The sequence below is a fragment of the Lissotriton helveticus genome, chromosome 6 (genome assembly GCF_964261635.1).
Source record: "Lissotriton helveticus chromosome 6, aLisHel1.1, whole genome shotgun sequence".
Classification (NCBI taxonomy): Eukaryota; Metazoa; Chordata; class Amphibia; order Caudata; family Salamandridae; genus Lissotriton; species Lissotriton helveticus.
This window is the reverse complement of record NC_136067.1, coordinates 468,263,603-468,288,717: the sequence shown is the minus strand read 5'-3', so window position 1 is coordinate 468,288,717 and position 25,115 is coordinate 468,263,603. Positions and strand designations below refer to the sequence as shown.

The 25,115-nt window shown below is 41.3% G+C and overlaps 1 protein-coding gene across 1 annotated transcript in view; it reads left to right on the top strand.

Moving 5' to 3' along the window:
* CSMD1 (CUB and Sushi multiple domains 1) overlaps positions 1–25,115 on the top strand; it is a 4,503,734-nt gene that overhangs the window by 4,346,384 nt on the left and 132,235 nt on the right. The window contains exon 61 of the mRNA XM_078647516.1: positions 2,268–2,441. Within this exon, the coding sequence (XP_078503642.1) occupies positions 2,268–2,441 (174 nt within the window). The remainder of the gene's footprint in view (positions 1–2,267; positions 2,442–25,115) is intronic.

Below are 25,115 nucleotides of genomic sequence, written 5' to 3'. Positions count from 1 at the left end.
TGCTCCAGACTTTCTGTACACCCACAAAGCACCCCTCATGACACAGTTGGTGACCTGCCAGATCAAGATTGGCCCTATTGATTCATATTATGTTCTCAGGTGATGCAGATCTATTATTTATCATCTACCCCCTCAGAAAACGGTCTACCTCCGCTTGCTCAGTAAAATAAATACAGAGCAGAAAAACTGCAGGCAAGTGGTGGTCTAAGAGATTTCACTGCATTCATCAGATGAACCCATTTCCCTGAATACCCTTGATGCCTGGAGCATACTCTTGAGTCCTGATTCCTAGATGTTGTTATGACTTTCTCTTCATCAGGTAATTTACCACAACTATCAGCCATGTTAAGCAGCAGCCGTGCTGCTATACCACTTTGCTAAAAGTCATTGACATTGACAACTCCAAATGCTATTTCATTGCCGAGATTGATGTCTTTGCCAGTGTTTGGTCTCTAAAGAAGTACACAACAAAATATCAGATCATTTAAAGCTTAGCTAGATAATGGAATTTTAGGTACAGAAACACTTATTGGGACTTGTATGTAATTTTGTACGAACCCCCAAATATCCATTAACAATTGTCCTTCTTATTAAAGGAAAGGATTGTTGGATGTTATACGCTTGTCTATTTGTAGCAGTTGTATTCATATTTAAAATGAATGCAAACATTGAAATTCCATTTAATCAAATGTAGCTAAAATTAGATGTTAGGGTGAAGAAATTTCATAGTGATGAAAAAGAACATTTGCAAACACAAGAGTAAAATGAACAATCCAATCAAGAAAAATGTCAGCTAATTATAAATGTTCACAGTGAGGGGTCAACAAGATGAGTGATACAATTAGCACAATAAAATACTTGAGACAACTATATAAAGCAACAAGAAAGGATGTTATGCAGTTACATGAAGATGTTTTTCTATGATCATATATTTTGGGAAGCAGAGAAAGAAGACACATTCTGGATATTAATTGCAAGAGTTAAAATTGCTGTGTGTTCATATTCTGAGACATCTGCACATGGTGCGCTACTTTTGAAAAGAGATCTTACGTTTTTAGAATTGCAACTTTTGTAGATCTCAGGACATGGATAATCCTAGAGAAATGAGAGTTGTGAGAATGTGAAATGTTTTAAAGATGAGGTGAGCAGTTCTCATTGTGCATTTCACATAAATTTTAGGAATCAAAATCTAGTGTGATATTAAATGTTTCTGTGGGTCTAAAACCTCTGAGCAGCATGGAGGACAGCTCTATGTGGGGTTAGTCTTTTATTGGGGAGGATAATGAGATAAGATGGCTCATAATCAATACTAAAAAGTTCCAGCACTTTTACTGCTACCTTTGAGTGTTGGGCAGAATGTACATGCTCAATTCATTTGCACTTCAGAAGTTAAAATCTTGCCGATAATGCCATGGCCTGATTATAATCCTTGATGTGAAATCCAAGGGATTTGCAAGTGGAGTCGAATTTTTGAATAATGCCAGCATACCTAACTTGTTTTGGGGAAAACAATAAAAGTACAGGGCAATGTATTTTAGGTATCCATTACACACCCTTTTTTGCATAGCTTGCAGAGCTGGTCTGATTATGAAGATGGATGAGTGAGAGTTCAATTTAGCATTCATCGTAGACTCATTGGTCTACTGGTGAAAGGATATGTCAACTTCTAAAAGGAGGTATCCGATGATTCTTTTAACCTAAAGTTTGAAGAGGTAGATATGGCAGTTGGAAATGAATGAGGAACCCACAGCAACAGCTGAAAGAGCCAGATAAAGTAAATGGCTAAGACAAAACAATCTTCACACTAAAATCCCTTTTTCATTTTCTACCTGTTATTCTTCTCTCCTTTATTTGTTCATTCTCTAGGACATTATTATCTTCCCTTTCCACCATGCCTTTGGTGAATCACTGTTGGCATATTTGACAGAAAGGTGTTAGTGGATGAAATGCAACAAAAATAGGGAACTGAAACTATGGACCACAAGGCAAGGCCTTGTTTCTTTCAATTTTCCTATTTAATGGGGTATTTAAAAAGGCTTAGAATAAAATATTGCTCTAATAATTATTTCGAATTGAAAAGGCATGATCACTCTGCTATATTTAAAAACATGAACAATTTCAACAACATTTTAAAATGTAGAAATAGTTTTACCCGATTTAAAAGTGCCCATTTATTAGAATATTCAAATTTGCTGCTCAAACGAACCTTGTATGTTTACACAATGGTTATCTGTCACTAACCTCTATACCTGTGCTTTTTTTAATAGCTGTGTTTTGTGGAGATCCTGGGACGCCCACACATGGACAAATTAATGGGAGGAGCTTTATTTTCAGGTCTGAAGTAATGTTTCAGTGTAAACATCCTTACATATTGATTGGATCATCAAAAAGAGTTTGTCAGTCAGATGGAACTTGGAGTGGGGTTCAGCCTGCTTGTATAGGTAAGTTGAAGGCAATATTAACTATTTATTATTATAGGAAAATCATTTAAAATCTTTTTCTGCAACAACTGAATAAACACCGGAGTACTTCTACCAGTGTACTGTTTGCACACATTTAAGGATACTACAATGTTATATTCAAAGGCAATGTATAATGCACTAGATGAAAGTTTTGAATGTACGTTCAGATTAGGTGAAGTTGATACGTGAATAATGGTAAAATGCCTTCAATATCTTGCAAAAGTATTGAAATGTTTTAATAATTTTCTCTGAAAATGGATTCCTGAGTCAACATGTTAACATAGAGAATAAGGATGTTGCAAACAGATAACATTCAACTTTTGAACATAGGATGCGTAGGATAAAAATATTGATTTAGTTGCACAGTAGGCAAAGGAATATTTCTGGTTCTATCTATGTATAGCAATTATAATAAAAAAATTGTGTCCCTTCAAATTTCTCTTTCACAAATGTTTTTTTCCCATACCTCAACTGCACCAAATCAAATGAGCAATTGACGTACCCAGATGGTTAACGAAATAGAATTTAGATTTATTTAATGAATTATTGTGCAATCTGTTCCAAAATTCCAGAGTTTAGGATCAGTGGGAGAGTAATGTCTGTTATTCTCAAAAGAAATTGCTTTATGGAGCAAACAAGAAAAGAAGCGAACAGACACATTCTTTTGCAGAGTTTTAAAAAGCTCTGATGAACCTTGGACAGGACAAAGAGTATGTATATATATATATATATATATATATATATATATATATATATATATATATATATATATATATATATATATATATATGTATATATATATATATATATATGTATATATATATATATTCACTGAAAAAACCATAGGTTATAGACCATATATAGTTAGGAATTAGCATTTAAAAAACCTTATTTTACTCACACAAAACCATTGAAATTCCATATATAGTTAGTTGCACTAACTATATATCGCACACCCGCAATCCACTGCTGATGATGTCACATATTACATCATTCATGACATGGTCAGTGACATCACTGATGACATCACTGATGACAACATCCAGTGATTATGTGTTTCTGTAAAGTTTAAATATGTTTTACATATTGAAGAATGAGTGGATGTATAAGTGTCTGAATGAAGGTTTTAGTAGGTGCGTGATTGACTGTATGAGTGAGTGATTAAATGCGTCTTACTGAATGCACGGGTTAGTGACTAAACTGTCTGAAAGTGTGCATCAGTATGTCTGTTGTTGTGCAAGCTGCTGCATGTGTTGATCAGTAGCTATATAAGTAGCTATATGGGTTATTGATTGGTTGCACAAGTATTTGTATGGGAGACTGAGTGTGTGTATGGCTGGCTGGGAGGTGTGTGACTCTGTGCAGATCAATGTGTACTTGTATCAGTGATTCTATAAGAGAGTAAGTATGTGTTAGTATATGTTTCAAAAATGTAAGGTGTTCTGTGTTTAACTGTATAGATGAGAAAATGGAAGTGTGATTGATTCTTTTCAGGACTGACTAGGTGTGTGAGTAACTCCATGGATGAGTGGCAGAGTGTGAGTGTCTGTATAGGTGTATGAGTGCATATGATAGTGTTGTAAAGATGAGTGATTGTATGTATGAATGATTGTATGAGTGAATGTGTGTGTAGACATAGGAATCAGTGAGTGCGTATGTAGTAACTAGTATTGGTGTGTCAATGGTTTCAAAAATTATACTCTGTATTTAACACTGGGTGTAACGGAGGTTATATTAGAGTGTGAGGAGATGCATTGTATTATCACATGAATGATATCATCAGTGATGTGATCATTGATGTCAAGTGAGATGTCATCAGTGATGTCATTTGAGATGTCATCAGTGATGTCATCAGTGATGTCACTGACCATGTCATGAATGATGTAATATGTGACATCATCAGCAGTGGATTGCGGGTGCGCGATATATAGTTAGTGCAACTAACTATATATGGAATTTCAATGGTTTTGTGTGAGTAAAATAAGGTTTTTTAAATGCTAATTCCTAACTATTTATGGTCTATAACCTATGGTTTTTTCAGTACATTTTCAAGGTTTTGTAAATGCTAATTCCTAACTATATATGGTCTATAACCTATGGTTTTTTCAGTGAATTTTCAAGGTTTTGTAAATGCTAATTCCTAACTATATATGGTCTATAACCTATGGTTTTTTCAGTGAATTTCAATGTTTTTTTAATAGCAAATATCATAAGCTGTCGAATGTCAAATACGTGGTAAGTAAAAACATTTTCGCGTTTATGCACACTGCTCTGCTTTGAATGCTGCCCCCCCCCCCTCATTTCTATTAGGAGTACTCTCTCTTTGCAGATAGTGAAAGGTAGTTAACGCAGGCCTTTGCCCCCGTTGTAATACGTCGTGCCTGCTTCTCTCTCCATTTGATTGATTGTTATCCAAGCATTTACTGTTTTAGAATTGGTTCTCTTTGGTTCATTCTCTATTTACAAACAAACACAGAGTCGCAATACTCTGTTTAGTCTTTGCAGATAACGAAAAATTGTGTAAAAAAACATAAGGAATCGAGCAAAATCAGTAGGCCACTAATGGGATCTCTTTTTGACCTTGCTAAAATAGAAACATTAGGAACAACCCCTCATGACAAATACGAAACTAGTGAGATGAACTAAACTCCACACCATGATGGCTGCAATACAGCTCGACTCCGCCACCCACCCCGCCCAAAATAACGATAAAGAGCGGCTGCCATGATTGCTCGCGGAATGGCCACGACGGAGCTACGAAATGGTGGTGCTCTCATGCTAACCCCAGCTTCAGTCTGAAACATCCAGAAACACTGTAGACTACCAATTCAATCAGTTCCGGTAGCGCCCCAACGTAACCCGGTAGAGAAGAACTAGCCCTCCCCTCTTTGACTGATGGTTCTTGTTGCCTGTCCCTTCTGTTGTCATTTAACAGAACTATTTAGCCTGCTGAAAAGGGTTGTGTTCCGACCGCTGGTTGGTGGAGACATTTCGACTATATTCTGGACCTGCGTTGTCGCGTAATGCGTCATATGACGCGCTGCGTTAGCGCATCCGGAAGTGATCCGGGGCGCGACGCGCAGCGCGTAACGTAAGCATAACAGGTCATGTGACTTGTTAATAAAACTTTTCATTGGTTCATTTTACTTTTCTTATTCTAATGATGAAAGGCTTGGTCATATGACCTAAAAATTACGCTTTTTATTACTTCCGAACATTATTTTTTCTTAAACATATATGTTATAATGTTCCAGGCTAATGTACTTTCCCGGAAAATTTACAACTGTCCTGCAAGTAAAATATATTCTTTTTTCGAGAAAAAGGGCGTTTCTTCGTCCCATGACGGAGCCGTTGAGCAAAAGAGGGTCGACCTGCTGTCTTAGTCGCCGATACGCTTGAATATGAGATTCTTATCGATCACTTTATGTTGCAGGAGTAGAAAACACAACAGCCCTTGACCATTTATCTTTACTGCGTTCCTGCGTATTATACCTTTTACCCTTCATGTAATTGGTCTGCTTTATTTCACTTGCCTTTTACTGATTCTAAAACAGTGACTATTATTAAAAACTTTACCAATGTAAATACTACTACCATGTTTTCTTTTAAAAACCTTTATTGTGAAAATGTCAGTATACAAATACGGGCCTATAACCACGTGCGCCGGCCATGGAGCAAACTGTAATCGTATATGATGAGGAGACATTTACACTGTAGAGGAACGTTACGGGCGGGCCATTAGGTTGCAAGAACTAAGGTGTCTAACAGTTGCGGAATCGGTGGACGTACATTTTATAATTAAAATACGACAGGGCCAGTTACAATAAAATTATCTAGATATACATTTGCGGGCAAGTACCATGGGTGACGTTAATTCGAACTTTCAATAGTACAGTAATCAATAACACTTCACAACTTAATATCAATAGAGATGTCGAAATATTCAATCTATTCTCGTCCCCGCCCGCCATGTGCTTCAAAACTGCATACGTATCTCGTGATATCAAAGTTTTACAACAAGTACACAACAAGGAGTTACGAGTCCCATTTATTCCGGCGCCATTTTGGGCGAGGACGGGCAGGTCCAGGATATAGTCAAAATGTCTCTACCAACCATCGACTATGATGATGTTCATATGCTGTATTTATTAGAGTAACACTCATCTGTCCACGTGAAATTAATTTGCCACAATCTAAACATGTCATTTTAATCTTTCCAAAGTTCTTCTAAATATTTGGGACCGTTTCCCTTGCCTCTGATGCTGTCAGTGCCACTTCTTTGATGAATGTACTGGCAGGTCCGGGGTTCTTCTCCAAATCTCTCTTTTATGCAGCACTATAATTAATCGGTGCCACCTCTCCATATGACGATGCATGGTATAGTTACCATAACTATATTTTTTTTCGGTTCCTCTGGAGAGTACATCGTGGCAGATGAAGCGTGTAACGTACCGGGCATTTACCTTTTTTTGCATGTAGAGGAAAGGAAAAAAAATTCAAGCGTCCGAGTTCTAAGGTGTCCCAGGGCCATTTTAGTGGACCAGGCCCAAATCCAAAGAACAGGCCGCCATTTTGAGAGTCCTGTTGCAGCCGCCTGTCGCTGTAGCATCAAGAGCGGCCGAAACTCAGCTGAATGGCAACTGAAACGGTAAAGGGGCGCCCCACTACAGCAGACGAGCCTCCACCTGGGAAGGCCCGTTCACGCCGCCTCCCCCCCCCTTCGGGCACCCCGCGCCGTTATTCGGAGCAGTATTGTAGGATGGCCACACCAGTGCAGCAACTTGCTAGACACCACCTCGGTGGTAACCGAATCTCAGCGCCTTGTGGTGTCTCCTATTCAGAAAACATTGTTGTGCTGCCTTCGACCTATTCGCCGCAAGTGCGCACGCAACTCAGCTGCATAGCTTGCTAGACACCACCTCGGTGCTAACCGAATCTCAGCGCCTTGTGGTGTCTTCTATTCAGAAAATATTGTTGCGCTGCCTTTGGCCCCATTCGCACATCGGTCCGCTACTGACGCCACCTCACAGGCCAACGGGGCGCCCCACGCCGACTTTCAGCATTGTAGGATGGCCACACCAGTACGGCAACCTAGACACTACCTCGGTGCCATCCGGATCTTGGCATCTCAGCGCCTTGTGGTGTCTTCTATTCAGAAAATATTGTTGCGCTGCCTTTGGCCCCATTCGCACATCGGTCCGCTACTGACGCCATCTCACAGGCCAACGGGGCGCCCCACGCCGACTTTCAGCATTGTAGGATGGCCACACCAGTGCGGCAACTTACTAGACACCACCTCGGTGCCATCCGGATCTTGGCATCTCAGCGCCTAGTGGTGTCTTCTATTCGGAAAATATTGTTGCGCTGCCTTTGGCCCCATTCGCACATCGGTCCGCTACTGACGCCATCTCACAGGCCAACGGGGCGCCCCACGCCGACTTTCAGCATTGTAGGATGGCCACACCAGTGCGGCAACTTGCTAGACACCACCTCGGTGCCATCCAGATCTTGGCATCTCAGCGCCTTGTAGTGTCTTCTATTCAGAAAATATTGTTGCGCTGCCTTTGGCCCCATTCGCACATCGGTCCGCTACTGACGCCATCTCACAGGCCAACGGGGCGCCCCACGCCGACTTTCAGCATTGTAGGATGGCCACACCAGTGCGGCAACTTACTAGACACCACCTCGGTGCCATCCGGATCTTGGCATCTCAACGCCTAGTGGTGTCTTCTATTCGGAAAATATTGTTGCGCTGCCTTTGGCCCCATTCGCACATTGGTCCGCTACTGACGCCATCTCACAGGCCAACGGGGCGCCCCACGCCGACTTTTACCATTGTAGGATGGCCACACCAGTGCGGCAACTTACTAGACACCACCTCGGTGCCATCCGGATCTTGGCATCTCAGCGCCTTGTGGTGTCTTCTATTCAGAAAATATTGTTGCGCTGCCTTTGGCCCCATTCGCACATCGGTCCGCTACTGACGCCATCTCACAGGCCAACGGGGCGCCCCACGCCGACTTTCAGCATTGTAGGATGGCCACACCATTGCGGCAACTTACTAGACACCACCTCGGTGCCATCCGGATCTTGGCGCGTTGTGCTGCCTTCGGCCTATTCGCACATCGTTCCGCTACTGACGCCGTCTCACGTGCCAACGTATTTTCTCCGCATTTTATACCCTATGCCGCATAACAGGTCATGTGACTTGTTTATAAAACTTTTCATTGGTTCATTTTACTTTTGGTTTCCTAATGATGGAAGGCTTGATCATATGACCTAAAAACAACACTTTTCATTGGATGAAAACTTTTTTTTTCCCCAAACGATGAAAGCCCCACCTTGTTTCTGGATGTTTCAGACTGAAGCTGGCGTCAACATGAAAGCACCACCATCTCGTGGCTCCGTCGTGGTCATTCCGCGAGCAATCATGGCAGCCGCTCCCCACCAGAAGCCTGCAGGAGTCGGGGGCCCCCAAAACTTTTGTTGAATCCTCAAGGCGGAGGGGACGCTTTCGAGAATGGGGTCCAAGACCTAGCAGACAAGCGTGCGATTTCCAAGGTGTCCCAGGGCCATTTCAGTGGACCAGGCCCAAAAAGGAAAGAGCCTGCCGCCATTTTGAGAGTCCTGTGACAGCCGCCTATCGCTGCACCGCAAGAGTGGGTGCAACTCAGCTGAATTGCGGCTTTTGACACAGTGGACCAAAAGCGGACGGAATGGCAACTGAAACGGTAAAGGGGCGCCCCACTACAGCAGAAGAAACTCCACCTGGAGAGGCCCGTTCACGCCGCCTCCCCCCCCCCCCCGGGGCGCCCCACGCCGTTATTCGGAGGGCGGCAACTTACTGGACATCACCTTGGTGCCATCGTTCTGCTGCCTTGGAACTATTCGCACAACAGACCGCTACTGATGACCCACCCCCCGCGACGCCCCACGCCGGATACCGAAATCAGTGCGGCACCCAGGCAACATCACCTGGGTGCCGTCCAGAAATCTGGACGTTGTGCTACGTTGGGACTATTCGCACAGCCGACCGCTACTTCCTTCATTTTCCCTAAAAATGTTTAAATGTTTTTACTGTTTTTGTTTTGTTGTATATATTTATAAGTTATTAAAGTTTTATAATCTTACTACTTTGTTGGAGTGCTATATATTTTTAATGTGACACATAATTGTAAAAACTTTGATGTACAAAGAGTCATCCCTGGAATCTTCCGCTTCAGGCTCGGTCCCCTCCCCAATTACAATACAGGATGGTTTTCAGATAGTAGGAACGCGTGTGCTGTGACGGATCTCATCGGGTGTGGGCCTTGATCTACTATAACTCCTTTGAAGAGGGGTGATTCTTTACAGCTGGGGCCATAAACTACATCTGCAGGGCTAGCTGATAGCCTAGGACCGGCCTGGACAATTGGACACAGAGGAAAAGGAGTGTCAGAGGGTGCGGTAGTGAATAGGGCGAAAGGGAGGTGTCGGGCGGGCACAGGGTGTGATTCTCAGGGAAGAGCAGCGCAGATGGGGGGAGGTTTATTACCCATGCATAAGACAGAGAGCGGGGGTGACCAGTGCCTGGGGGAGATGCTTGCGAGGGTGGGGAGCCATGCTAAGGATCGACAGCGTACAGAGAGTGGGTCTGGTCAAGGCATCTAAAATGGCTGCTGTGCACGACAAAAGTGTGGCATTTGAAAAAAGGCAAGATGGCGCAGACAATGTTTTTTAACACTTCCTGATTTCCTTCGAATCGAACGTTAACAGACGTTCGGGCATATTACCAAAGTTAAGCGATATTTATTCCTAACGATGCTTAGCAACGAATTTTTTACCGCTAAGCATCGTCAGAAATTATCGCAGATAAACCTTGCTATTATCAAGGTTTATCGCAAATGCGATGAAAAACGACCGCAATGCATTAATATCGCTGAAAAGTCAGCGATATTCATGCATTACCGAGCTAATGCTCTTAGCCATGTTATCCACCTCCCATTGGATAACATGGCTAAGAACTGCTCAGGGCAGGTGTTACTTTTTGGAGATATTCGCGCTTAGCACGAATATCTCCAAAAGTTGGTAATAGGAGATAGCGATGTTAGCGACTGTTTCCAGTCGCTAACATCTTGGCATGCCCACTTTGCATGTCATTAGTGATAAATATCACTGACATGCAAAGTGGAGCCCAAGATGGTCGCTATCTCCTACTAGCGGTCGCTAACTGGTGTTAGCAACAGCTAGGTAATAGGGAGATAATTTTATCTCCGCGAAGCGGAGCGCTGTTACAGATATATATCTTTTTTTGAACGTTAATTTCTTAAAATCCACTGGAGCACATATATTGAGACCTAGCAAAGGCACATCGGGCTACCAGTCCCTACAATTTTGCCAAGTTTCGTGCAAATCCATTCAGCCGTTCGATTATTATTATTTTATTTTTTTTTGCCCCGCGGGGGGCCCTTTTAAAACCTCCACATCAAACCTAAGAGGTCAAGGAGGATCTACTATGCCCCCTTATGGTCATTTGCCCCTTCGCTTTGGCCTCCTCTTAACTCTCGATCCTACCGAGAGACAAGATGGCGGCCGCTACGGACTGTTTGGAATGTTTACAGACGCCGGAGAACCAATCAGCTTCGCAAAGCTCCGTAACGCGAAAAGTACGCGAAGCGGAGCGCTGTTACAGATATATATCTTTTTTTGAACGTTAATTTCTCAAAATCCACTGGAGCACATATATTGAGACCTAGCAAAGGCACATCGGGCTACCAGTACCTACAATTTTGCCAAGTTTCGTGCAAATCCATTCAGCCGTTCGATTATTATTATTTATTTTTTTTTGCCCCGAGGGGCCCTTTTAAAACCTCCACATCAAACCTAGGGGGTCAGGGAGGATCTACTATGCCCCCTTATGGTCATTTGCCCCTTCGCTTTGGCCTCCTCTTGTCTCTCGATCCTACCGAGAGACAAGATGGCGGCCGCTACGGACTGTTTGGAATGTTTACAGACGCCGGAGAACCAATCAGCTTCGCTTCACAAAGCTCCGTAACGCGAAAAGTACGCGAACTGGAGCGCTGCCCGGTCCGCTGTTACAGATATATATCTTTTTTTGAACGTTAATTTCTCAAAATCCACTGGAGCACATATATTGAGACCTAGCAAAGGCACATCGGGCTACCAGTCCCTACAATTTTGCCAAGTTTCGTGCAAATCCATTCAGCCGTTCGGGCTAAAAGTGAGGCCAACCGCCCTATGGAAAACTCAATGTTAAAAACACGTTTTGGGACCCCCCTTTTTTCTCGGCCCCCCCTTGACGAACCCCCCCCAAATTTTCAGGGGCTGCTCAGAAACAAAATGTTCCATTTTCCTGAAGATTTCAGCCAATTCCGTCCACAAACGCCAAAGTTATTAGACATAGAATTTTCAAAAATCCCATAGAGAAAAAATCCTAACTATATATACCTACTGGCGACCGCCAGTAGGTAATATATATATATATATATGTATGTATGTATATTCACACAATGATGTTCATTCAGCTTCTTAGAAGGATTGAGTTTTTCAGTGGAACAAATTACTTTTTCTTCATGCCATTAATTATCTTTCTAGAGAAACTTTTCCTGCTTCATCTCCATTGTACTACCAAACTCATAATGAAAGGTCAAGATCAGAGTAATCCTTATTTAACTGTTCTTCATTTTTACTTATTACAAAGCTTAACACCCTTATAAAGCAATTTAGAAGAGATATGGGAAAGTGAAGAAATATGGATATGGAGAGAATTAAACAACTGAAGAAAATTGATAAATATATATTTTGACAAGGAGCAGCACCCATCCCTCAGGCTTTGTCATTACATGCCCTATTTTCAGAAGAATATTCATGTTGGTTTCTATTTGTGAATGGATTAAACTAGTGCTAATATTGGTATGTAAGTGGATCATCGGAATCCACATGCTTCAAATAAGAGCGTTGTATGCTTAATGTAACTAGTGGTAAATAAAACATATCCATTATCAATTAAAAGCAAGCTGCTTATTAGGGTAAAATATACAGAAAGTTTTCATGAAAGAAGAGCATAGTAGTAATGCAAAAAGTACCTCATAAAAATGGGGATTGCATACATATTTTTATCAAAGAATTACAATAGGTAATATGGTCTGTGTGTTCTCTCAAGTGATTATTAGTTGTAAAGAGTAGACAGACAATCCTTGAAGGTAACAGACATTAAATAACCCATGGAGAGTAGAGTATCTTTTTCAGATGTATTCTCATTGCTGCTTTCATCTTCTGATGGAGAGTATGATAGAAGAATAGGGAGTAGCATAATTATCTAGTCAAAAGGGTCAAGGACATCTCCTGTAAAGGACATAGTAGACCCATCAGAGAGTAGAAGATATCTAGGTAAATCTGGTTGATGTAGACATAGCAGCAATGAGCGGGCATCAAACATAATATATGCTCACACCAGATTGTTGCTGATTATTGGGCCAAAATAACTAACAATACATTCAATGACTGAACAGGGAGGCTATTAAAACAAGAAAAATGCTGTTTATGTTGACTGACAAAAAATGGAAGAAACACAAGTGAATGTAAATGTATTATCAATGCTGCTGGCAAAGAGATTCATTTTGATTAAATGGAAAATCCAATAATATTCCTAGATTATGACAATGGTGGATTTATTAAAAATGGTAATAGCTGAAAACACAATACTGAAAAATTTGAGGAGGAAGGGAGTAATGAGAAATGGCAAACTACTAGACTGGGGTAACTCATTTTACAGTTGAGAGAAAGATGTTGAAAGAACATCCTCCAACAAATATGTGCAACTGCACAAACTTATACAGGAACAAAATCAAAAGGAACAAAGTTTTTTGAATTTTCCCAAATGAACCCATGGTTATAAATATTCATACGTCCAGATATGCAAAATACTCTTGCGATATTTAAGCAAGAAAAATCTTTTCTTTATTCTACTCAGACAAGGCATTGTACACAGAAACCCCAGAGCAGGCCCAATGTTTTACAAACACCTAATCGAATTGGTTGTAATTTATCTGACATTCAGAGGCTTCAGGTGAAAATGTCCTTCATTTATTGTTTTGTCTTGTAACATTATTTGCGATGTATTTACTGGCAAAATATTGTGTTCTTATTCTCAATATCTGAAAATGCACCTGGGTAAGTGTAGAGATGTTTTGTCATTTTGTAAAACTATGATTTGAGTTATAAAGAGTTTATAGGCGGTTCACTTATAGGAGATTTTCTTTAGGAGGCTACTTTATGGGGCTCATTTTGCCAATCATATTATATGATTTGTACTACTAACTAAGAATCTTAATGAAGTGATCATTCCTGAAAACATGCTCCTCATTATGGGTTTGATAAGGAGAAGTTCCTGTATATATACATATATAATATTTTGGATTCTAAAAATAACCATAAGCAATTTGATTTTAATTAAAAAAAAATCTCCCTATTGGGGCTATCAGGGCACATCACACATCTCTGCAGCTTCTATAGATAATTATTTTTTGTCAGTACCCCAAGGATCAAGCTATCTCTTTCTAATATCCTCAGTTATGCAATATTAAGAAATATCTGATTTTCTATTTCTAGTCTGTCTAATAATTTTTGCCAACCTCTCAAAATGTATGTATTAGTATGGACCTCAAACAGAATAAAAAATTGAGCTGAGTGAAATTAGTGAAAACAACTTTCTGGGATGTTTGTATTGTCAAATATTGATGCCAATGTGGTATTATCAAACATTGATTCTGAACCTTCAAAGTAATATTAATGTTTAGCATTCAAAATTCATAATCATCTGGGTCTCCACTGACTGGTAGGATAAAATCGTATATGATCTCTTTAAGGCTGGTTCTTACAGATTCTGAGATAATGAGAGGAATCTATGAATGGCTGATGGTGTTTTAGAACCAGCAGATTTAATATGTCAGAAGAGAACAGAAAAAATTAAACCTAGTGTGTGAAAAAATCTATGCAGATGGCAACTAATATTTTGAATTTAAATTGTTTAAAACATTATCTTGCATATTGTTGGATAGCAATACTTCATAATTAGGAAAGGTGCATTTCTACATCTAATGAGTTTTTCCCCCATACCCACCAAAACATGGTTCAATTTGTGGACAATTTCCATATGCTCTGAACTTTTATTCAAAGGGTCAATTTAGGTGTATGAATGAAGTGAAAAAACATTACAAAGGGATAGGAATGGTCACAATCATACTAATTTGTAGGAATTAGTGATCTCAAGTTAGGTATATGAATGGAGTGAATTTTTTTTACAAAGGGATAGGAATGGTTACAATCATACTAATTTGTAGGAATTAGTGACGTCCCTAGCTCCATTTCTTTGAAACACCCGTCTAGGTCTACAATTATGACTGCAGGCAGTCCTTGTACATTTTCCACTTGACAGTGGAATTTACAATCAGAGAAATCAGCAAGTCCTGATTCTGTGAATCCAAACTTTAAATTCCCCCCTGCAAAGTCAATTGGAAAAAATTTATTTCAAGAGCTCTACAAACCATTTATATTAATTGATGACATAAGTATTCCATCAAACTACAAATATCCAACCACCAGGCACACATAATTTGTCCATTTACTCAAAAATGCATCCCAGCTACCACCTGGCATGGATTGACTGAGGTTCTGTTTAAGTACAATAGAGAGCAAACATCGCTGTAAGACTACCATGAGTAAACAACATAGAATGGATTGATGGTGCTCATTTAAGGACTATCAAGAGTAAATGAGTTGGATTGGCCATGGATGGCAATTATGGTTTGATACCACAAAACAGAGGAGAAATATTAAATTGTGTTGCCTCTTTCATGTTAGCACATGTTGCCATTAACAAGTGTGGCTGTCTGGTGGGGCAAGTGAGGTGACACGTGGGTTCTCGACCTTGATGAAAGTTTGACTATGCGAGAGACCCACGCCAAACAAACGGTGAAGCACCTAGCTGAATAGTTCAAGGTTATCACTAATTATGATACCAGTTGAGAGGTAGGTCCTCTTTTTATATTTAAGCCCACCCAGCACTAACTATTTGCAGTGTAGAGGGTATAGACACATCCTGATAAATGCTTTAGACCCACGGCTGATTAGAGGCAGAAACATGTTGGCATAAATATTTGTACAGTGAGGCATACAGGTCATTACACCTAAGTATGCCTCCTGTATTTACCCCTTGATAATCTTTTAATCAACCAGGGATACCAGCAAATTGAAGGATATGTTAGTGGATTATCCCATGGTTTTTTAAAGTCATAAACTGGACCTAAATCATTGTCCTGAGAGAAGAAATATCTAAGAACTCCCTCAGAAAAGCCCCATTGGGAGGACAAGTTTGCCCGTATAGTAACATCTTACCAGGGTAGGAGAAGGTGGCAAATAATGAATCATGTCACATGACGAGAGTGACTATAAGAGACGTGCACGCATGGATTGCAAGTGCATCCCTGTGTAGAAGGCACACCTTTAGGTTCAAAATGAATTCCAAAGTTTGTTTTAAATTTCTTTTTAATGATATTTTCAGTTTTTCTTTCAAAGGATCATGAATGTTTATCAATTGATCATACTTTTTTGTTCCAACAAGGTAAAACTCCGATGCATTTCGGGCTTTGCTAGCCCTTTGTCAAGGAGTACTAAAAAATAAAGGAAGATATGACAGACCGTCACTGGGGTGAACATAGGCAAGTATTGTGAATTAGTCAAGGTTGTGCTCGTGACGAACCAGAAGTAGATAAAAGAATCCAAATATCACCAACCCATTAAACGTGGGGGAAACTGATTGACAGTGGGTTAACTCGTGTTAACGGCTGTGTGGGGAATTAAAATATGGTGCTCGAAAGGTGTACCGTCTACACAGGGATGCACTTGCAATCCATGCGTGCACGTCTCTTACAGTATTTCACACGCGCCCATCAGACGGAGGCGCCACCTGAAAGAGCACCCGACCTACAAAAACTTGCTTTGAATTCTCTTCTCCACGAAATTTTTGTAAACAACCACTAGCAGTGCACCCTCCATCAACCACTTTAGTCATTACGCTTCTTCCGCCCATTTGGGGGTAGCACGCAAACATGCAATTTTATGAAATCAGTAAATCTACTGAAGCCAAAGCCAACATTCTTGCCTATAGCGAAGAAGAACGCAAACGCATCTATGCATTGATAGAGGAAGATATCAGTCAAGCACCGACCGGACACACCAAAGAGCAATGCTACAAACAACTCTTATACCTCTCAAAGTGACACATCAATCAAAAGCTCCACGCGAGCACATTACTGAAGTACCACAGAGCCCTAAGAATTCCCCGCGGCCTACGGATAGCTCTCAAGCCCTCCCTCTGTAAAAACTCAAAAACATTCAAAGAAAAATGGAATGGGATTTTAAATAAATGTAGTCTCGACCTGATTCTTCTAATAGTTGAAGAGCTATCTGGAATCTTAAAAGACCTAGATAAGGAGATCAAAGAAGTTGAAAAAGAACTAACTGAGTTACTTACACCTTATGAATTAAGAAAAACCTTAGAAGACATCAACCTTGTCTTAGACAAACATAGTAAGGAGATCAATGAAAGAAAGGTGAGGAAATTCAGGAGGGATACTCTTGATTATAAGCTTGATGAAGTTTATACTTGGGCTGAGGTATATGCCCAAAGACGTCACAACAAACCTTATAATGCACAAACCGACACCTCATCATCAGGAAGTGACTCCTCATCGCTCAAAAAAGACTCCAACTAAGACACCTGCTGGTCCAACAACCGACTCACATCCAAATGACCAAGCATCCTCTTCAAGAGATAGACAACAACCTACCCCGGTTCATTTTTTAGAATCAGGCCAAGAGGACACAGAAGACTCAGGAGGAGCAAGAAGAAAGGAAAAAGAGAAAGTCTACCAATTACACGAAGCACAGTAACCAAGAAAGACCAGAAACCCAAAAAAAACACCTAGTCATCTGGTCATTGGTGATATTTGGATTATTTTATCTACTTCTCGTTCGTCACGAGCACAACCTTGACTAATTCACAATACTTGCCTATGTTCACCCCAGTGACGGTCTGTCATATCTTCCTTTATTTTTTAGTACTCCTTGACAAAGGGCTAGCAAAGCCCGAAATGTATCGGAGTTTTACCTTGTTGGAACAAAAAAGTATGATCAATTGATAAACATTCATGATCCTTTGAAAGAAAAACTGAAAATATCATTAAAATGAAATTTAAAACAAACTTTGGAATTCATTTTGAACCTAAAGGTGTGCCTTCTACACAGGGATGCACTTGCAATCCATGCGTGCACGTCTCTTATAGTATTTCACACGCACCCATCGGACGGAGGCGCCACCTGAAAGAGCACCCGACCTACAAAAACTTGCTTTGAATTCTCTTCTCCACGAAATCCTTGTAAACAACCACTAGCAGTGCACCCTCCATTAACCACTTTAGACATGACGTATGTGAGCCATCCTCATCCAATTCTTGGAATTGTCTTAAATTTAAGTAACAAACAACTAGCAGCACACAGAGAACTCATTGGGTCTCTGGTACTAACCTGCTGACTTGTTGATCAAGCAAACAACATTTCTCTGATGGTATCATGACAATTATTGTAGTTGTTTGCGTTTTCTGAATGCCAAACAAAATCCGGGCAGCAGCATTTTGAATAAAATGTAGCTTTTTAAATACAAATTTTAGGCTGCTTTATTACAGCGAGTTGCCATAGTCAAGGCGTGATAAGATTAACCCTTGAATCACAATTCTCCTCGATACTACTGGGAACCATTTCAGAACTTTTCTCAGGACTCTCAAAAGACCAAAACAGCTGCCAGCCACAGTTTTTGCCAGAGAGGCCATGTTTAAATGGTTGTCCAAGGACATCCCTATGCTCTTTACTTCTGACTTAGGGAAAGGACATTCACCTAGGGAAGATGGCCAACTGATCCCATCCCAGAGAGATGTTTTGTTTCCCAAAACCAGGACAAAACAAAGACATTGGTGTTCCCACCATTCAACTTCATAGAACTAGCTGCCACCCACTCAGACACTTTTAATAGGCAGCTGTTGAGTCTTGTGGAGACAGAGTCCATATTCCGTGCCAGCATAAGGATCAGCTGGGTATCGTCCACATAAGATATCAGCATCGGGCTCAAAGAAGAGCCCTGTGGGACACCACAAAACAGCTGATGACTGGAAGGGAGGAAATGCCCTTCTCTGACCTGGAAACTATGCTTATCCAAGAAGTATGCCAGCCACTTCAACATCTTCCATGTAATGCTGACTTCTTTCAGTCAGCAAACAAGGATGGGGTGGGCAACCATATCGAAGGCAGCACTCAGGTCTAGGAGGATCAGTGCCACTGATTCAACCTGGTCCATCACCATCTTCAGATCCTATCTAGCTCTCAGCAGAGCTGTTTCTTTTCTGCAGCGTACCCAGAACCCAGTCTGCGTAGAGTGACGAATGTTATTAGTTTCCAGATGTTCAGTAATATCTCTGTTAATCACTTTCTCTAAAATATTTCTGACACTCAGTAAAAGAGAGATGGGTCTATAGTTTTCTATAGCATGAGGGTCAAGATTGGGTTTCTTCAATAGTGGCCAAATAATAGCATGTTACCATTCTTTCAGAACAATGCAGCTCTTTAAAGAAAGTTTAAACAGGTCTTTCAGCGTGGTAAATATCATGGTGCCGCCCTTTAGTAAAATGCCAATTGGAGCTGGGTCAAGAAGAGAGCCCGATTTGACTGACATTGCTACACCCACGACATCCTCTATCATCAATTGTGGAAAGGTGTCGAGTGAAGTATCAATGGCAATGACTCTTATGTTATTTTCTTTATTATTCCCATAGTCTGATTAGCCTGATAGTGTATTGTAGGTCTCTTTCAATTTGCCAAGGAAGTGAGGCGCAATAGATTTACATAATTCTGTTGATGCCTTAGATGCAGTTTCTGGAGAATGCAATAAAGAATATATATTAGATTAGGTCAGAATATGGGGTTATGGGTTACAGTGAGGTTTTTTTCATTCCATATCTGTAGCTTTCAAGTTACTTATTATTAACTATTTGTGATAAACCATTGTAAGATTGTGCACAAAAAGTGCTGCATGTGAGCAGCAATTGGAGAAAGATTGAGAAAGACTAAGGTGCAGTCTGTGTTGTGTGTATTGAAGATATTTCTCCCTGTCATGACAGTAAATAGCTGTCTGTGCATTGCCACAAGGTGTCCCTGTCTTCTTTTATCTTTGAAGGTTTTTTTCACCCGACAATGTAGATTAACATTGGGGAGTCCCTATTATATCTACTAAGCTGTAATTCCCAATGGGAAGGAGGTTGATATATCATGTTTAGTACCTCTGGAATTGAAATATTAAATCCTCGTTAATGGCAAAGTCAAATTTATCATTACAGTTGTTAAAAATGCCACTTTTAGAAGGATGCAAACACAAGGAGATGATGGATGGAGCGCTGAAACTTTTCAGACACTCAATCACAGTCACAGATCTGGGTTAAATCCATCATCTTTCTTTAGCTCACTTCACCACCTCAGTTTGGACCCAGCTATATCAGTCTTGACCCTGTGCCTCATGGGAACAGTGCAGCCTGAACAGCCAAGCCAGGTCTTCCCTGAAATGGAAAGAAGCTTCCTGGGCCAGGTTTCGGGGTAACACCCCTCATCAGCCAGGCTAGCTTGAATCCAGTGGCAAAATGAGCAAGTGACCCATGTCTGGGCATACCTTGCCTACTTAGGGCAAACAAAGCAAATACAAGGAGATGATGGACAGAGCGCTGAAACTTTTCAGACACTCACCCCAGTCACAGATCTGGGTTGAATCCATCAATATTCTTTAGCTTATTTGCCACCTCAGTTCAGACCCAGCTATATGCAAATCAGTCTTGACCCTGTGCCTCATGGGAACAGTCTATCCAGAACTATCAAGCCAGGTCTTCCCTGAACCAGAACGAAGCATCCTAGGACCGGTTTCGGGGTAACACCCCTCATCAGCCAGGCTAGCTTGAATCCAGTGGCAAAGTAAGCAAGTGACCCACGTCTGGGCATACCCTGCTAATTTAGGATGAACGAAGCAAACACAAGGAGATGATGAACGGAGCGCTGAAACTCTCCAGACACTCACCCCCAGTCACAGATAAATATGAAATATGAAATACCAGCATTTGTAAAGCTCACAGCTACCTGTGGAGAGGTGTCCCGGCGCTGGGGGCCATCAGGAAGATTAAGCAAGCTATTGCCTAGAGTCACAAAGTGCTGGGTTGGGCTGACCTGCTGCCTGTGCCGGGGATCAAACCATGATCCCCTGTGTTCTGGAGTCAGCCGCCCTGGCCTCTGCACCACACTTCTTCCCTAATCTGGGTTGAATCCATCATTGTTCTTTAGCTCACTATGCCACCTCAGTTCAGACCCAGCGATATGAAAATCAGTCTTGCCCCTGTGCCTCATGGGAACATTCCAGTCTGAACTGCCAAGCCAGGTCTTCCCTGAACCGGAAAGAAGCTTTCTTGGACCGGTTTCAGGGTAACACCCTCATCAGCCAGGATAGCTTGAATCCAGTGACAAAGTGAGCAAGGAATCTGCTTCTGGGCATACCCTGCCAACTTAGGCCGAACAAAGCAAACACAAGGATATGACATTCACCCGAAGATCTCTTGACCGGGGGTGAATGTTTTGATTTGTTCTACATTCCGTCCATCAATTGTGTGTCTTTTGCTTCCTCGCCCTAAGTGCTCCAGGTATGCCCAGACATGGCTGGGCTCACTGTGGCACCGGATTCAAGCTATCCTGGCTGATGAGGGGTTAAACCCTGAAACCGGACCTAGCATGCTTGTATCCGGTCCAGGGAGGTCCTGGATTGTAAGTACGTGCTGGCTGTTCCCATGAGGCACAGGGATTTAACCCAGATATCTTGCCTGGGGGCTGAATGTTTTGATTTGTTCGACATTTGGTCCAATAATTGTGTGTCTTTTACTTTTAGAAGAGTGCCATTTTTCTGCTCTTAGCCCTTTGTGCTTGCATCCTGACTCTGATACACATCTGGGGATGGTGACAGCTGGACTATGTGCATTCCCTCTAGGCAGCCACTCACAATGGGAGCTTAGGGGTGACTTAATGAGCCATCCTGGTAGGATAGGAGGGAGCCTCACACTTACACATGAATGGGATGTGTCCTGTTGCCACACAATGGGGTACAAAACCCCCTGTAGTGAGTCCGGAGACTGGGCAGGATGGAAGAACCTCTGTGCACTTCAAAGACCCTTCTTCAAAGGGACAACTACTTTTGCTCACGGCCCAAACTAAGGTACTTTTGCTCAGCGGGCCCAACCTGGTCCCTGGATCCAGCCTGCTCTCCATTTCAGTTGGCCTAAATTGTTGTCTTTTTCCCGGTCCAGGGTAAACAGCTATGTTGATGATTAGTGCTTTTTAGTGCTATTTTTACTAATTCTTTTAAAATCAATGTCTCCGGTTGCACTTATTGGATTTTTTTGTGTTTTGGTGTCAAATAATTTATTAAAATATAATCTATTTTTCTAATCTGGTTTGAGATTTTTCATGTGCTGTGTTTTCACTTTATTACTATTTGTGTGCTTAATAAATACTTAACTCATTATCTCTAAGTGAAGCCTGACTGCTTCTGTGCCAAGCTACCCAGTGTTAAGCACACGTTAATTTAGTGACTTTTAGTGGTTCACTCTGCAAGGGATTGGGGTTGTTGCTTGACCAAGGTTCACACCCCAATCAGCTTGCAACCCTGTTTCTCACAGCTGCTTTCTGCTGCACACATAAAAAGAGAAAAATACCTCTAAGGATTGCGTTTGTGCAAGAAGGTGTGCCTTCCTGCACAAAAACAAGCCTGACTAAAATGCCGGCCCCCTTGCACCATTGTGCAAGGATGCCTACTTAGTCACTTGGCAGCCACTAGAGCTCCAGTGCAAGGAGACAGCAGGAATGTTCTATATCTTTGTAAATATGTCACATTCCTGCCCTCTACATTTGACACAGCTCAGCAAGTTATCTTGATGTGTTATGCTGCTTTAAATTTTGGTAAATCTGGCACAGATGTCCTGCCACCCTGATGCATATTTTAAAATGCGTAAAATGATCTGAAGTCATGCTTTCCTCCAGATGACTTTTTGAGCATTCCCTCCATTTCCCTGCTCAAAGCTGCTCTCACACTGCAAGTGGAAAGCCGGTGCCACACTGACAGAAGCTCTGTTTTTCTTGTCAGCACGGGTCTGAAGAGACTGTTGACTCACAGTGGAGATTGCACGAGTGCCAGCTGCATTCCACCACCAGGCCCGGACTGGCCGTTGTAGGCACCGGGCAATCCCCCGGTCGGCCGCATGGGTGGGGGCCGGTTTTGGGCCCCAGGGGGCCGTTTTTGTTACAGGGCCGATTTTTGCAGCATAGCAGCAAAAACGGCCCTGTAACAAAATCGCACGAAAACCGGCCCTGGCAAAGAGTGCGGTCGCACCCCCAGGGTAGAGGGGGGGCCGGCTGAGCACTTTGCCAGGGCCGATTTCGGTTCCCAGTCCGGCCCTGTCCACCACCCCTCCCGGGGTTTCTCATGGAACTTGGGTTGATGATGATTCAACATCAGAAAGATATGGGCTTTGGGTTTGCTGTGTCTTGGCTCTGACATTAGGGCAGTAAAATAATACAAACATGTGACTTCTTGAGGAAGGTTTCCTTGAGAAGCCATACATAACATATTGTAGCACGCTACTGGGGAGACGCATATTCTGTAGGATATTGCTCAAAAGGATTTCCAGAAGCAGATTTTCAATACTTTTAGAAAAAGTTCTGTGAAATGTTACCAGTTGCCTGGAAATTACTTTTGGAATATTTGGAGGTAAACTAAATGTTATTTCAAAAATTCCAATTCAAGAATAATATCTGAGAACACAGAGCCCCATCACATGCCGCTTAGGGAATGCGTTTTCTCAACTTTTGCGTATTTATCGTCATTCCAGGAAGCAGATGTTCATGTGCTACATAGGCAGTAAAGAGATTTGACATTCTGGTGCGCTCAATGTTTCAAAACATTTGCGTGATAAAGAAAATATTTGAAAGTACAGACACGATTAACTAGTTTTAATTTGCTGCGAATTCGTTGAATTTACCGTAGACTTACTTTATCTTGCTGTGATTAAAACATAACGAAATCGTTATCATTTATTACCAATATTTATCAGAACATTGTGGGCTATGCAAAAGGAAATGCTGCATTCAGAGATTGTTGATGTCGTCGCTACCCCACTCTTGCAGCAGGTGGTATTGCTCACTCCAATCAGTTATAATGTGTTGCTGGTGCTTTCCTGGAGGAACTTCAAACTTTCATTTCATTATTATATATCATAGTGGGAAGGATTTTTTCATATTTTACTGACATTCTTTTTTTTCCTGTTCCTATCTCCATTCTTATAAAGGCGTTCAAGTTGAAACAGCTTTGATTGCTCAAGTAGAGCATTTATGAAATCATGTCTTGGGTTTCTATCTGTCTAAGTCTTGAGGTCTTTAATATTCCATTCAGCTAGTTATGTATTCTGGTTATGGAGCTATGCAGCCGCATGCCTTCTTTTGGAACACATTGCTCTAGATCGGGTATTTAAAAAGTGACACCTAAAAGTACTGCCTTTAATGCCTACTGCCAAATACAAGTTTAAGTGTATGCTGGGCATATTTTGTACAAAATATACATAAAACAGTAGGATAAAGAGGCAATTGTTGTTCGATATTTCAGATCACTGGGATGCTGCTATATTTACCTAAACATTTCGTTTTGTCATATTAAGGTTTATTTGTGAGAATTGATTTGGAGTCATAACATCATACTTATTCGTGATAATTTGTATAATATATTTGAGGAATGATCTTTTTTCAAAATTGAATATTACATGCAAAAATTCTGTTTTGCAAATCAAGATTATAATTTAACTGAATATGAAGAGGTACCAATGCATAGATAAGAAACACATATTAACATAAATAAATATCTGTAAAATTTGTGGTGAATAAAGATACTAGCAACAAAACGTATAAAGCAAGGGGGTAGCGGAATGCAAATGAATGTCAACTGAATGAAAGCCAGTGGAGTCTAATCCAGTAATACCGGCCACAACGCATCAATAAAAGGAACTGAGGGCCATATTATCAAGAAAGGGTGATACATTATCGCTGCTTTTATCGGCAGGAAACTGCCGCTAAAGCGGCGATAATGGGCGTGATAATATGCCCTTGTGAATTCCCATAGAAGCCCAGGTTTTGGTGTTAACCTGGGCTTCTATGGGAATTCACAAGGGCATATTATCAAGCCCATTATTGCCGCTTTAGCGGCAGTTTCCTGCCGATAAAAACGGCGATAATGTATTGCCCTTTCTTGATAATATGGCCCGAATTTCCTTATATCCTTACTATTTCTTTGCATCTGTGTGATATAGTTTTAGCTGCACCTGAGCTCTTCACTTTTTATTCCTCTCCCACCTTCATTCCACCTATCGGATGGGAATACACAAAGACTCTCTGAAAAAAAAAACCCATAGGTTGCACCTACTTGATGTCAATATAATAACTTGCCCCTAGTGTACGGCATTGAAGTCGAGAAAG